General features: G+C 34.4%; 1 protein-coding gene across 2 annotated transcripts in view; it reads right to left on the bottom strand.

The window, feature by feature from the left end:
* The window catches only part of SPOCK3 (SPARC (osteonectin), cwcv and kazal like domains proteoglycan 3), a 214663-nt gene that overhangs the window by 98866 nt on the left and 99816 nt on the right, over nucleotides 1-15981 (bottom strand). Inside the window, exon 4 of one of the 2 annotated variants that reach the window (XM_062574702.1) lies at nucleotides 6572-6686. The exons of the other annotated variant lie outside the window; for it this stretch is intronic. Within the exon in view, the coding sequence (XP_062430686.1) occupies nucleotides 6572-6686 (115 nt within the window). The remainder of the gene's footprint in view (nucleotides 1-6571; nucleotides 6687-15981) is intronic. 2 annotated transcript variants of the gene reach the window in all.

Genomic DNA, 15981 nt, shown 5'->3' with positions numbered 1-15981 from the left:
AATTACAATTTGCAAATTTTTTTTAAATCAAAACTTACTTGTAGCAGATCTAAATTAAAAACTCTTCTGTTTGTATAATTCATATATTAGGGGAGAAGTCAAATGCTAACAGAGGAATCATCATCCATGAAAACCAGCAAAAAATATTATTTCTTCAGAGAAGCAAATGACCTCTTATTGCTAGATGTATTCATGCTTTCAAGAGCCGCCTGGGAAAATAGATTCCAGACAGAATACATATTGCACAAATATTATTGTCATTATTCTCTGTTTAAATACAGTAGACAGCACTTAAAACATAATAAACAGATCTACAAAATCTCTAGGCTTTTAAGATTAATTTTCATCTACCAAAATTAACCTTTACATTTAGGCTATTTTAAAACTGTTTTTTCCAAAGGAACTTGCTGCCAGTCTGTGTATCCTTTCTGCAACTATGTCTCAAGCCTAACCTACATTTTTAGCTTTTCATATTTTACTACTTAATGGGTAGACAATCATATGGAAAACATTTGTGAGGAACTTCAATGTGTAAATTATATTTCTAAGAGTCCAAATTATTTCCAAGAATGAGATCTACATTCTTCAGAAAATTGTTTTTAAAATCATTATTGATAATGATAGTTAAAATGGAAATTTTGAAAAGATTAAACATGACTGGGGATTAACCTCCATCTTCAAAAGTAATAAAAACTTCACCAAAAGTGTATTTATAAAGTTATAATAAATGTATTTATAACTTGAAAATCTGGCACTCACATTACTCATCAGTCTCTACATTTGTATACCAACGGTCATACCTCAAATCTCAAAGTATGATGTTCGGAAAATGACCTAAGTCTATATGTCATATACAGAAAAAAATACATATACATTTCTGTGCATACACACACATACACACACACACACTCTTCTTATCAAATGTGCCTCTCGCATTCTCGCTGTTATGACTGGGAACGTTATCTCTTCAGTCATACAGCACCACAGAATGAGAACTGAACAGGTTCCAGCTTCACCTTCTCAGTATAATCATCGTTACAGTCCAGTAGCACTTGAAATTTACTCTGGGTTTTTATCTCATCATCCATCACAGGAAAATGTCACCCAATCCCATGTTTCAAGGCCCAGCACTCGCCATATCAGAGCTGAGATGGCGCATTCTCCTCATGTTACATTATCAAGGTGAACACAGCCAGTGAAGAAGAACTATTGGTGATCAGGTTCATAAAAAGAATTAGTTAAATTTAATTTTCATCTTCCTTGTTTCCAACATTCTTCAAAAAAAAAAAAAAAAAAAAAAAAACAAAACATTGTCCAAGTGCAATCCAAGTCCAAAGCAACATACTGGACTAGATCAACCAATGATTTGAACGAAATCAGTACTTGGAAATGTTATTTAACCCAAAACCTTAGAGGAAACTGTAATAAGCTAAAGTGCTAACACAAAATCTATCAAACTGTCCAAATATCCTACTTTAGTAAGTTATATGGATATATGATATAGCTTTTTTTTTTTTTTTTTTACAACTAGTAGCTTCTGTGAGTTTATAATAACACGAAATTCTTTAACATGCTTTAATAGTGAAATCATGTGGTGACTTAAAGAGTGCACCTACAAGCAAGAATATTAGAAATCTTCTGTTAATCACCAAATTCAGGAGTTGTTGGGGGCAGGGAAGAATTCTCCATAAAGCTACACTCATTTGGTAGAACTCCTTAAGGGAAAAAAAAATTTTAAAAAAAAGGAGAAACCTTTTACGCGGACAGCATCCATCGCTCACTCTGATTCTTAGACTAATATATCACTAGGCCCTTTTTACTGTTTGTCTCCTACGGAGCTTCACATTTTATACAAATCCAGTCTCCAAGCTTCTCTGAAACCTGCCTTGTAGAGCTCTAATACAAGAAGAACAGTTATAATTTTATTTGTTTTAACTCAGTTAAATGTCTGCTTGTTATGACATCCATCCATGACCAGTGAACTAGTGCCACACTTGACTAAACAGACCTCACTTTAAACACAGATGGGACTAAATGCAAAATCATCAGTTTGGCACTTCACAGTTGGAATACAAGTCACTTTGGAAGGGGAACCATAGAACAGAGAATTTGCCAGAACAGCTGGAACAGTTTTCATTTCTACCTTTAGGAAGATGCTTAAGCCTTATATTTAATTGTCATCTAGTAAGCAAATCTAGTAAGTATTTACACTGCTTATATTTAAGTACTCTTCTGTATTCCCTTTTTCAAATTTTCAAGAGTCCTGCTCTTCACCTACAGCTAAACTTACTTGCTTAGAACTTTACCTGTACACTGCTTGGTTTAGTAAAAAAGCCTATGATTCACAGCATTTTATTTCTAGAGAAAATTAAATGATGTATCACTTCCTATTATGTTTCAATAAGAGTATTTACCTTGACTTGCAAATCTATGGTAGCTTGTCACTGGACTAATTTTTAAACTCTTTTGGGACCTGGTTAGTTATCAGGTTTCCATGCTTTTATGAAGTTTCTCCATGTATGGTGCCACCACAAATTCTTATGCTCTTTCTTTGCTTAAAATGAGCACCATAAATGCACAAGTCTACCTACCATTCTGAGCATACAAAGAGCACACCTACAAATTACCCACCTACACTCCTTTGACTCTCCCTTTTAAATTTCTCTGTCCAGCTCTGTTCTGGCTGTATATTGAAGTAACTTGCTTCCTCTAGCTCACAAGAGTGAACTCATATTTCCTCGTTGTTTTCAGTACAACAGATTCAAATAATTCAATCTCCTGAAAGTGAAGCAATTGAAAACTGAAAAAAAAGTAGGTAAATATTTATGACAGCCTGCCTGTGACCGTAATTTTCACATCACTGTATCAAAGTATTGGCACACCAAGATTCCAGCGTTCTACAACGTGTATATGTAACAGAAAGAGATATATTCTGAATTGTTTCATTATTGCATTTAGAGATATTTTATCTTCCCCCCCCCCACACACAAAGCCTATCATTTAACCAATAAGGATAAATGTGAAAGCATACAAGAATTGTAAGACATCATTTTCACAGAAGTTACTATCAACTTCCGGAGTTTCATAGAATCAATGAAAAATTCTATTTTATATTGGACTTTGAATGATATGCTTATCATTCAACCTAGTGTAGGCAGCTATCCCTACCCACAGCAATTCACATAGAAACGTTTGTATGAGTAACATTACATATACGCACACACACATATATATACACACATATACACTGCATATTTCCCTCTCTTAAAAAGTTCTTCCCCTTTTTTCTTAGCACATGGTTAAGAATACAGCATACAGACCAAAACTTCCAACGTAGTTATAACCAGCAGAGATGCAAATGCAATTAACTTTCTGCTATCAACAAAACCTGGCACCTCTAACCATGCCCCCACATTTTCTAAAGCACTGATATGTCAAGCTGCTCTCACCACCACTGACCTACTGTTACCAATCTCTTTTTCAAGCAGTGTTCAGTTTTTACAAGACAGCAAACAAATGAAGCTCATTGCATCAGGATACTGCAGACCTAGTAAAGATGGCCCATGTTTTCCTAGCCAGTTTCTAGTCTCCCAGTAAAGGGAACAAGCCCCATGTGCTTGTGCAAGACTGATGGAAAATCATTATCTCTGTTGCTATGAAAATTGAAGAACTAGCAAACTATAGGTCTGCCCAGACCCATAAGAGTATGAAAAGGACAGTGAGATGCAGGGGCTAGTTTTGAAACCACGCAAACACAAACAAAATGCTGCAAAAGTCATCTGCCCCTCAAACGAGGTAAGGAAAGTGGATTTTTGAGGCCTGTCCTGAAACTTTACTTCACACTATTTCAAATCTTTCATGAGAAGAGTGAACAGCAAGAAAGCCTGTAGCAAAACGTTGCTGTAAGCTGCAAAGCCAGAATTGCAATTTGAAAACTAGCATACTTCTAGACTTTGTGGAGAAGACTATTCAACTCCACTTTGTATATCGAGGTTTTACTATTTCTAGTATTTTTCATCCACATACTTGTCCTTCTGCTAAATTTATGAGTAGAATTGTTTCTATGTTTAATCTTATTAAAAATATTTTACACCTTGATTTCTCTGAAAAAAAATTAGAGTTCCATTACAAAAAATTGTAAAACATGAAATCATAATTTTTGCACCTAATTTTCATGTCATTTCATTATTATCAGTAAATATTTAGGAATATATTGAAAATATATTCAATATTTTGAATACTGAATATCCTCCCTTTTAATGAAATAGATACAAAAATTAAAAAGCATGAAAAGACCAATTTTACAGTAAAATATAAACATTAAAATTAAAAAAATATATATTTTCCAATAAATATATCTGCAAATTTTCATTAAACTACATGGCAGTGTTATCAATCCTTTTCAGTGTGAAATTATTCGCAATAATAAGAAGAAAAGTCAGTAGATAGATCTATTCTATTATCTATTATCAATTAGAAAACATGGAATCACTGAGTAAGTGACCTTTTTGGGGAAAAAAAAAAAAAAGTGAACCTTACTGCAACTATGCACAATATTCTGGATTTTTTTTTAATCTTTGCCTGTTTCTTTCAGATATACTGCGGCAACAAAAGCATGTCTTGAGCTAAAGAAGTTACACAGAGGTAGAAAGACCAGCATACAATACAGTGCTTGTGAATATGCTATTCACATTTTTACCTCACCACACTACAGAAGCACCACAGGACACATGATGGAAACCTCTTTTCGAAGAAAGCACAAAACAATTAAGTTCTCCTTGGACCTGACAGTCCAGCAGAATTGGGGGATCTAAGCATGAGATCCCTGTTCTGCCTATCTCAAGACAGGTATGTAAAGAATGGTTTAATATAATTTACAAGACAAGACTTGCACTGCCTACTAAAATAGCTAATCATCACGTTGCAGCCATGCCTAACTTCTGTTATGAGCTTGTAGTACACTCAGGCAGGCTCTGCCTCTTAAAAATGTATCTTTCTGACAGAATGTCGAGGACTATGGTAAGAATAATACAGGTATGAAGGCAAACATCAACACATTTAGTAATCGAGCAACTGTATGCAGCTTCATCTAGTCTAAGAAAGTTTTCAGCACTTACCTCCAAGTTAAGTCTACATGCAGCAGAAGTCATTTTTCACTGTTTCCAGTGATGCATGTAATACTTTCTCAGAAATCTAAACATGTTCAAATAATTGCATTGCCTTTTCACAACTGACACTCACCTATTCCCCTAACAGTTCACCAGCAGTTGAAATTAGCCCACCTAGCTTTGTCGGAAATAATTCTTTCAACATATGTAATACGTTATCAAATCAAAATGTCTTGTTCTATACTGACATTGCTCAATATAAACAGCATAACTCTATAATAAGTTTTTGCTAATTAACTGCTGCTGCAAATCTAGGAAAGCTTAAAGCTTACGTTGTCTTTCACTATGTAACAAATACTATCTTGCTTGTTGGAAAAGCTACAGATGGATATATGTAAACATAGAAACCAAAAGAATGTTCCCCAGATCATTCATAAAACTGTAGTAGTTCCCTAAAAATCTTGAAATTGTCCTCTTAAGCATAGTTGTCATCAGACAAAGAAAATCTGTATTTTCTTAGTAGTTGGTCCTTTTCAGCCCCTACCGAGCAAACACTGTTAACAAACACTTATTTCAATCATGTTATTGAAGTCTAGTAACTATGTGACTACTGGGGCTGTATGCTTTCTACTATGCTACATGTCCCAAAGAAATGAGGGGAAAAAGAATTAAGAAAATAAAAGAAATAAAAAAATCATCTCAGGTCAAAAAAAAAAAAAAAACAAACAAAAAAAAAACAACTTAACCCCATCTCCTGAGTCTCATGACTCAGAGTATTTTTTCTATATACACATATACATATAGCTCGTTACCTATTCTCTTTCTGCCCCAGATTAAACTCACAGAAATACATTAATATTTTGCCACACTCAGACCTATAGAGCAGCTGCAGCTATAATAGTTCTCCTCCATCCCCTCTAAAAAATGGACAGGGTAAATATAATCTACATTCTAAATCTGGAAAAATTTTGGCACGTATTTGTTCCTTATATTTCACCAGTCTAGAACTCAAAGAAAATAGGAATGCAGACAGGCAAAATAGTTCCATTGTATAAAGTGTTAGATAGGGTTGTGTGTGTAGTCAGAAAAACAGGTAATAAGTTCAACCAACAGTTGTGTGTGTTCTAGTTTTATATAAGAAGTGATGAAATCCAAGTAATTTATAGCAGTAGGACATTATCACAATCATTGTATTTATTTATACTTGGCATAGTTGGCACTTCTTTGAATGTAATTACATCAGCAGCTTATGCTGTTTAGATATGCACACACTTTACCATACTTCAAAAAAATCAAATTATAAATGATCAAATCAAATCACACATGCATAATAACTTCTCAAATCCACTCCTACTTTGCCTGAATGTTGTTAAATAATTTAACTACTTATAGTATACTTATGGTTTACAGTCAGCCATGAAAACTACAAAAGAGTCTATAGGATTAACTTTTAAAGTATTTACCTGTGTGTAAGCCTTCGGTGACTAATGCAAACAGCAGTTTGTTGATCCTGTGCAACACAGACCTTATGGCGACTACATTTCATCTTTAAACATGGATCTTTAGCTGGATCTAAAGCTAAAAATAATTTTAGAAAATTGTTAACAATTTATCTACAAACATACAATTAAAAATAATAATAAAAAAACACATAGATAAAACACACCAATTACATAGGAGAAGACTGGCCTGCTACTTGTACAGCATGCCAGATTGCATGGCTCCGATTTTCATCAGGATAAAACACAGCACATTCAATGATATACCAAACTAAGCTGTGCAAAATTCCATACCAAGGAGAACAGATCTTCATGAAACATTAAAAGAAAGCTTCAAATGTTCATGCAAAACCATTGTTACTTATCTATAAAAATCCTAAGTACCCTACTCAGCTCTCTGCTGGTCAGCATTTGTAACATCAGCAATCAAGGCTGGTGGTTTTCACTGCAGTTGAAAACATTCTTCTGATATTAGAATTTGCAGACTTGTAGAAAGTCTGCATATCCACCATATCATTTCAGCATCAACTTGCCAGAGAAAACAGTTTTGGAATTGGATTCTGTTGCCTACAGTTCTCCATCTCAGTGACATCACTTCTAAACAGAATTAATTTTATAATTAGTTAAAAAATAGTTTAAAATTAGTGTTATAGCTCAGAAGCCTCAACATGTCTGAAATCACAAGAAAACTGTTTGCCAATAAGTAATGAAAAAGAATTCAGAAAGGTAAAAGACTTTTGGTCAGGAGTTTGGAGCATTTTCTTTCAGATGTCGGTTGCCACATCTGCCAGATACAAGATCTTTTTAAAAGCTGCAAGCCATGATGCGAATAAAAAAGCACACTCCTCCCCAAACCATTTCTTGCCATTCCTACTATGAGAAAAGCCATGTACTAACCAACATTGCACAGTAACAGTTTCATAAGATGATATGTTGCTTATAAGCAAAGTAACATAGAGAAGAGAGAAAAAAAAATCCATTGGGCAGGTTCTGCTGCTGTATAGCTAATAAAGTACTCATCATGACATTCTTTTAACAGTTGCCATTTACTCACTATAATCCCCCAATATAGGTATTTTTACCTCAAAAATAGTTTCTCTTGTCTTCTTGCTAAGACACAACTGGGTTCTTCCAATTCAGTATTCTTAAATGGTCAACAGTGATAGACACTGTCTAAATTTTTTCAGAATTTATAACTCAGATGAGATTTTAGTTAAAGGAAAAGTACACTACAATATGCAGATAAGTGATTTCTGTGACTCGACCCAGCCAGGCTGCTGGCATAGACCAACTCTTTGTTCTTGAATTAGCATTTTCCAGTTCCTTAAAGAAATCTTTACCCAGTTAAGAGAAAATCCTGCTAGAAGGAGAAGAAAGGAAAGCTAATTAAGGAAGGAAGGAAATCAGCAGGTTTTCCATAGACTGTAAGTACTGGAAAATGAGATGTATGAAATAAGAAAGAAGAGCAAAGCCAAGGCCAGTCACAAAAAGGATAAAGTATAAAAAGAAGACAAAACTAGGGAAGAAGAACAAATAAGACTTTGGTATTCCAGTTCCTAAGATCTGTCATTCCTTAGATACAAATTCTGTCATGAACAGTCAAGGTCTGTTTTTTGTAGCTGGTCCTTCGGTCTTTAATCCATGCTCAGCATGAATTACAAATACTAGTTTCTTGGTTACAGTACCAGAAAAGCTAAGTATTTTGTTACTCAACATTAAATTTGTATAGCACATTTATTGAGTAAGCACACCTACATGACAATACAGGAAGGTCTAAACTTTCTGTCAATTTATGCTCTCAAAAGGAACAATTAACTTCTCCCTTCTCTGACCTCCACGGAGTCTTTCAAGTAGACCTAAATATTCCAGAATTAACTTTTGGACTCCAAGGTGTCCTTATAGCCATAGAAGGGCTTTTCTTTCCATTTTTGAAATTTTCCTTAAAAAAAACCCTTAGCAATTATACACCTAAGTATGGCTCAAAGAAACACTAGAAAAAATCCTGTATTACTGAGTAAATCGCAAAATCAATAAGCAAGCTATGAACAACCAGAAGTTAGTTTTCCTCCATCATCTTCATTTTAATGTATCTTAATTACATGGTCAGAAATGCTATTTCCCCTTCCTTTTCATTTTTTTTTTTAATAAAATGTGTATTTATATACATGTTTTCTGAAAGGAAACCTTTTTTTTCTTCTATTCTTCATGATCAAAAGTAAATCTTTAAGCACAAGTGTGTGTGATTCATCAGTTTGAACTGCCAGGTGTTGTTAATGTAAAGGCTGACTAAGCAAGCAGTCAAGAAACAAGAAACAGGGTGATCATTAGTTACAGTTTGGACAGCTGACTGGGTGGTGCTAAGTATGATTAACTATAGTTTGAAGCAGTGACTTTTCAGGGCTTTTATTTCCTTCTTAACAATATATTCAACTGTGTATAATATATGCATCAGACTATCAACAAAACAGAAAAGTGATGGAATCATAGTAATAATTCAGTGCAGACTGGAAAGATTTCTTCAGTTACATCGTGAGATAGACAGAGATAGATGCTGTCCTATTTCAGGTGCTTTTTATTTCTACAACAAAACAGCCACACATCCAGAATATGAGTCATTCAGCTATAGATAATAAGTCTCATTACAAAAACTCTCAGCAAGTGGTAAGAAAATGCAGCAATAAATGACTGAACAAGGATAACAGAATTAAAGTTGAAATCAGGAAGACAGTATTCAATAGCCTTCTCCTAGACACTGTAGATTTTAATGTCCAAGTTAAATATTTTCTCTGCCTTAAGTCAGGCAGAATGCTCTTTTGCAAAAATGAGTATTTTAAGGGAATAAAAATACATGGTAGGAGCAATTGGGAATTACTTAAAGATGCTGAATGTAGTATTAAGCAGGGAACATGAGTATTTCAGGAAAAGGGATGAATGGAAGAGGTCATGTAATTATTCCTTTCCCTGACTAGAATTAAAATAAGTATTTTCTGAGTTCTTGTGACTATCAAGATGTATTTTGATGACCCTCAAAATTTGGCAAGCCATAATATGGCATTCTGGGACTGTTACAGGCACAACTCAAGTTCAGAGTTCAGAGATGGTACTGAGTATCAAAAAAAATATTTTTTTAATGGCAATATGAAGATGGGTAGCAAGCTAAGGAAGCTTTTTTATTGATGAAATCAGAATAACTTTATTCCTAGAAAAGAATGAAAAGAATTCAGGGGCCAGAGTTGAAGATTGAAAAAAAAAAGGAAAGAAAAAAAGAAATTGAAAGGATTTTAAAGTTTTAAAATTCAATGTTCAAGTCTCAGAGAGCTCACCAGAAGACCAAACTAGAAAATGGCGTTAAACATGTACGTATTGACAGAAGGAAGCACTAAATTTTGAGAGAACTATCAGAGAGAAAATCTATTGAGAAGCACAAGAGATCGAAGAATTGCATTGAGTACTGTTCTCCATCAGGTTCTTTAAGAGATATTTTCCATCTAACATAAATCAAATTTTTCATAATTCTATGTTAAAACCATATTTCTGAGGAGAACCTCACAAACTGCACCTTTTAAATGAAAGTTACAGTTGTCTGCTGGTGAGAACCTAATGATAGAAATTAGTAGCGCAGACAATAAACTATCTGCAAAGCAAGCCAGTTCAGACTCAGCTGTGTTTTGTCCATTTTTCCTCTAAGAATTTTCTTTGCAAAAAATAATAGTTTACTAAAAGGAAAAACTTATTCCTAAATCCAGGTGACTGATAATGCAGTTCATGTGTAAGTATATTGTTTGTGGTATTTACTATGAAATACAGGAGTCTATTAGGATTGGCTCTTTCTTTGAGAAAGATTGCTTCACAGAGCAAAGCGAAATACAGAAAAAAACAAACAAACTTGTGTACATTTACAAGAGACAAAACTTGGTCTTGTCAGCTTCATCCAGTTTTGGAGAAGTGAAGAATGTTTAGGGACGTTAGATGCCTTCTTTACCAATTAGATGAATGTACCTGTGAAGTCATTCAGTCCATACAGGTAGCCCCACACAGCTAAGAGTTGTTTGGAGAGTCTGAGTAAGAGAACTATGTTGGACATCACCATTTCCTGGACTAGACCAGGCCCTCTTCTGCTAGAGGTCAGGCCCTCTTCTACTAGAGGTTTATATATACCAGACAGAATACAAGCCAGAAAACCCACTCAATTCTGGAGTTTACCCAAATTTCACACTTACAGAAATTTAATCTGCCAGTGTTTCCTGATTGGATTATTATAGCTGCTGCACTGCAGGAGACTCTTGAGCAATTCAAGTGTGGCACTCATTCATTACAGAGCAAGAATGGCTATCAGCCTGCGTTAGTAAGGGGGTACTAGGTAATCTGGGGGAGTAAACCAGCAGGGCCATCAGGGCTAAATTGACAGGGTCACCTTTAGATTCAATGGCATGTTCAACACTAATAGACATACCACTGGCATTAACTAGCTCGGTGAATTGCCAGAATACTACTTTTTTGTCAGCTATGAACTCCCTACTGAATTCCTTTTTTGTGTCATGTATGATATATGGCCTCATTTTTTCAAACACTTTCTTGGTAAATTTTCTTAGTTATTGGATTTTTTTAATAGTGACATAGAAGCCACAGGAGAACTTAAGCCCTTGGACATGCTTTTTTGAAAACTTGTAGTATCTTACAAAAGAGAGGGACAGACCATATAAATCACTGAATAAAAATATGAAATTCGGGAATGTGGTAAGTCAAGTACCTGAAAAGCATCAATATTTGTTTGCACTCACACTGTACCTCAGCAAGCCAGGGGATAATATACAGAAACAAATGCTGCCAGAAACTGCAGCTGTTGTGGGCACAAATTTAACTGTGTATTTTTTTCCACAGGTATACAATGTGCAAGTATGTTTGATTTGTTTGACAAAGTTATTACTGCAAACACCATAGATTTAGCAAATTTAAACTTCAATGATATACAAAATACTGTACCTCTGCAGCTGTGAACTCTTTAGTCGGGGATTAAGAATATGTAACTAAGTTTAAAAAAATTACATTTGTTTTTGCGGTCTTTAATTCTAATAATTTTCAGTAGTTGTGGCAGCTCATTTATACGTATACACATGCACACTTTCAATATACTGTCAGTAATTCTTGCAGCAAATATATTACTTATGAGGCTTGTAATGTCCCCTTTTTTTCAGGCAGGTAACAAACACTTAGCCCAAGGCTAAGTGGGCCTTGGAAGCATGATTAGAAGGCAGGTTCCCTGCCTTTCGCTAAACTTCCCTCCCTTTCTCATGTTTGATGACACTAATGTCAGAACTGTAACAGTGAAAGTTATATTCTCTTTCAGGTAGAGAACAATGACATTGAGAGGGGTAAGGGAGGTCTTATCAATGTTTCTTAGTCACCAACCTGTCATTCCCAATTAATATCCTTGGTTTTATAAACCGGTACCTTTCAAACTAATGATGCAACATATATTTCACTGTCATGAAACTGCTAGCAAATTATGTGTGATATTTATAGAACCTGCTAACAATCAAGATAATGACAGCAAAAGCAATTATCAACAGTGATTATCAATTTTCTAACATCTGCAGCCTAATTCAGATGATTTGGACAACCAGAATCTAATTCTAGTAGCTCATGCATTGTTCCTGATAATGATTTTTAACTTATAAATAAACAGTTGTAAATCAGAGCACTAGAGCCTTAAAACCTAATCTGTGAAATAAATACTATATGAATTAGTAAATTATAATTGAATTCTATTTCACGTTTTATGCAGAACATGATTTTTTATGATTTTTTAAGAATCTTATTGTGACATCTCATCTTTTTAAATATGAAAGTAAATCTGATAAATTTTCAGTGTAGGCAAATTTGTATGTGCACATGTGTGCAGACTCAGGCATCTGTGCATTTGCTTTTCTGATTGCAGTCCTAGTAAATCAACCCAAATTGTGTTGTGCTCTTTTTGGCCTGTGCATCAGTAATAACAATTGCCTGTAACTAGAATTTTTTTGAGCCAATACAAATACAAGCTTCCAAAAATCTTTCATGCTTCCAAGTATCCATGACAAAAGTTGTAGCACAGGGGATAATTTTTGTTAGTAGAGCAACTAATATACTTGAATATACGTAGGAAAAGGGAAGATACTGTTTTCATACAACTACTTTTCTGGAAGTCTTTCCATTATAGCAATTGCCTAGCAGCTGTAACATACACCCTAAAAACAACTCATTCTTGGGCTGTTACCAAAAAATGACACAGACATTGAAGTACATTCCATACATATTCTGCATTAATTTCAAACAGTGTAAATCATTTCAAACAGTCCAATGAAGATATTATAATTATGGGTAATTAGGTCCTTTCCTATACAGGATTAACATACCATGTTAACATACTTCCTTTCTTTGGAAAAATGTATAATCTGAGAACAGAGGCAGTTGGAATACTTCAATATGAAAAATACACATATTCTTTCATCAATTTCACATTAACTATTGCACCTTAATTCTGTGCGTGGTCATCTGTTCTGAAATAAAACTGCCATTTCAAGTATATGTTAAACTACTATGAAAATGCACAAGTTTATTCCAGAAAAATGTCATTTTTGAGGTAAGCTTATACTACCTTTATTAATTTAGTAAATAAATGGCATTCATTCTCTAATTTTTCATTGCATCTTCTAGCAATTACTCACAAAAATTGCTTGCCTTGCCACAGTTCACTCAGACTATTCAGTCTTGTACTACCAACAAAACATATTCTTTACCATTTCAGCTCAAATAAGCAGCTATGAAACAACTAAGAGCGTTCACCTTGGAAATCTCACAAGTGTTAAAATCCCACTGCGAAGTCACTTATGCACCCCTCATAGCTATTTTCTTCAGCATCAATCTATCAGTTTGTTTCTAATTCACATTTACTAAATTAGTTTCATAACTATAAAGACTAGAGATGCTTTTTCATAATTGAAATGAAAAGTTAGACTGTATAGCACAATTATATTGCCATTAAAAACAGGTGATGAGTTTCCACCATGACAAGGAGCCTCTAGACCTAAGGAATACGTTTCTGTAAAGCTTGCCAGAAAAGATTTCTTCATTAGTGACTATAAACTACCAGCTGACTTCCTAGGAAGTCAGATGCAATGAGCTTCTAAAGACACAGCTCTGATCTTAGCTTTATTAAGCTGATAATATTCAGAATAACGTGCTTGCTATAGGTTATTTGTCAATATGCTTGCTTAACATCTGTCTATTTATTTGCCTAAAATAACATCAAATGCAATGTTAATTACATTTTAATAAGCAGAAAATGTCAGTCACAAAAAGAATTATAAAAGCATATAAAATGCTTTGTAACATCTACTTTCTCTCTAAAAATTTGAATTGTAAAATAAAATTAATTTGCTCTCTCTGCTGAGAAATCATGGAGCAGAATTATAAGCATCTGATGACTTTTAATAGATGGATATGGATTTCTTATCCTCACATCCTACGGAAGCAATTACTATACACAAAACTTGATTCAATTATTACTAATGGATCTATTTATTTACTATTCAGATTTGGAAGAGCAATGCAGTAAGGCTTCCCATCATCTCTTCTGTAAGTTAATTTACAGCTAGCACTCCCGGAAACTGATATTAGCCAGAACACCATTTCAATTGGGAATGTAATAAGAAACCAAAATTAGCGAGACATAACATAGGAATCCTCTTAATGGGAGCTCTGTAGCAGAAACCACAGTGAAGTACCGTTATTTCGCAATCTGTCAAACGCATTCTGATATATGTCCAATTGCACTCTCCATTCTCAGTAAAATGAATGGGGAAAAAAGGTTAAATACAAAGTTTCCATACTTAAATTCTCCCGTTTTCCTCCTCCAATGTTCCTGATTCATCACTGATGGTCAAAATAAGAATCAGCTACACTTCTGCTTACTATGCTTAGCAAAGCCTAATCTATGTTGAGCATGTTCAATGAGTGGATTAATTTCTCTAGTTTAAGAGGTAGCTGTCTACTTCATGTATATGAAGATTTCACATTCACGTCATACAAAGCATGTATACCTTCAAACATTTCTTATACAACTGTTCAAAATGACATTCATCCACAGAAAATGTAGACAATGAAATGCCTAAGTTATAACCCTAGACACATAGGTACCTAAAAGGGAATGATTCACATTGCTTGCTTTGATAAACTGCCTAATTCCTGAAGATAACTAAAATCAGTCTCTTCCCTTCCCCGTTTTGAAACACAGTGATTTCTCAGTTCCTCAACAGAATTTCTCAGTGAGAAGTTTGTTGGGTCTAAAGAGATGAGCAGGAGCCCAGCACCACAATTTCCAGAAATGGTAGTGGGGAGGGCAGGGAGATAAACATTAGGTTGGTATTTTCAGCTTTCACTGAATCCTTATAAATGCCTAATTACTCTAATAGAGATGGTGCTGAACATTACAGGCAGCCTAGAAGTTCATTTTCCAACTTGTGAGCAAACGTTTCAACAAGTATGTGGCTATGTATAAGGAAGATGCTCCTCTTCTGTCTAGGTGCCTACTCAAAGAAAGTGCTATGAAGTCTCCAACTTGACTAACCAAAGAAACCTCAAATAAAGCATACTGCTTAGGATTATTTGAAAGTTTACACCACCACATCTACCACTAGCAAACAACCGAGCATAGAATTATCCTTTTCAAAAATACTAAATCATGATTTACAGACATACTGGCTAGATCAAAACTGACTTCTGATTTTTCTGGCTCAGACAATCAAGGGATAGAAACATCTGCATTCCTACAACAGCAGAAAGACATCTACTTAAAATTTCTCCAAACTATTATCTCATACACTATGACGATTGCTACTGCAAAACAACTTGCAATAAGATGTTATTTCAGTCTCTGAGAACTGGCCAGTTTTTGTGCTTGATTACATCTTTTTAAGTTAAAATAAAGAAGGGCATTCTAATCAGAAAAACATAATTTTTTGACTGTATTCCACTTTATCTTTTGATTTTCTTACACAAACTGAAACAGAAACTAGCGGACTATTTATGTGAAGTACATAATACATCAGCAGTGTGTGTGTGTGCGTGTGCGTGTGTGTGTATTTTGAAGTCTAGCATAACACAAAATAATCATAATAAAATTGTATGAACATCTCCACACAAAACACATTCTGTAAAGGCTTCACAGAAGATAAAATCACACAATTGTATAAATTCTGGCTCAGACAAAGGGTCTATGAAAAGTTCTGTGAGCTTAAAATACTGAAGTTAAAGGAAAACCTCAAATGCTTCAGTACCTACTGTTTAAGGATTTTTACAGATTACTGTTGCAAGCTAATGACCACAAAAGTAAC

The sequence above is a fragment of the Rhea pennata genome, chromosome 4 (assembly GCF_028389875.1).
Source record: "Rhea pennata isolate bPtePen1 chromosome 4, bPtePen1.pri, whole genome shotgun sequence".
In the NCBI taxonomy this organism is placed as follows: domain Eukaryota; kingdom Metazoa; phylum Chordata; class Aves; order Rheiformes; family Rheidae; genus Rhea; species Rhea pennata.
This window is presented reverse-complemented; position numbering and strand designations above follow the sequence as displayed.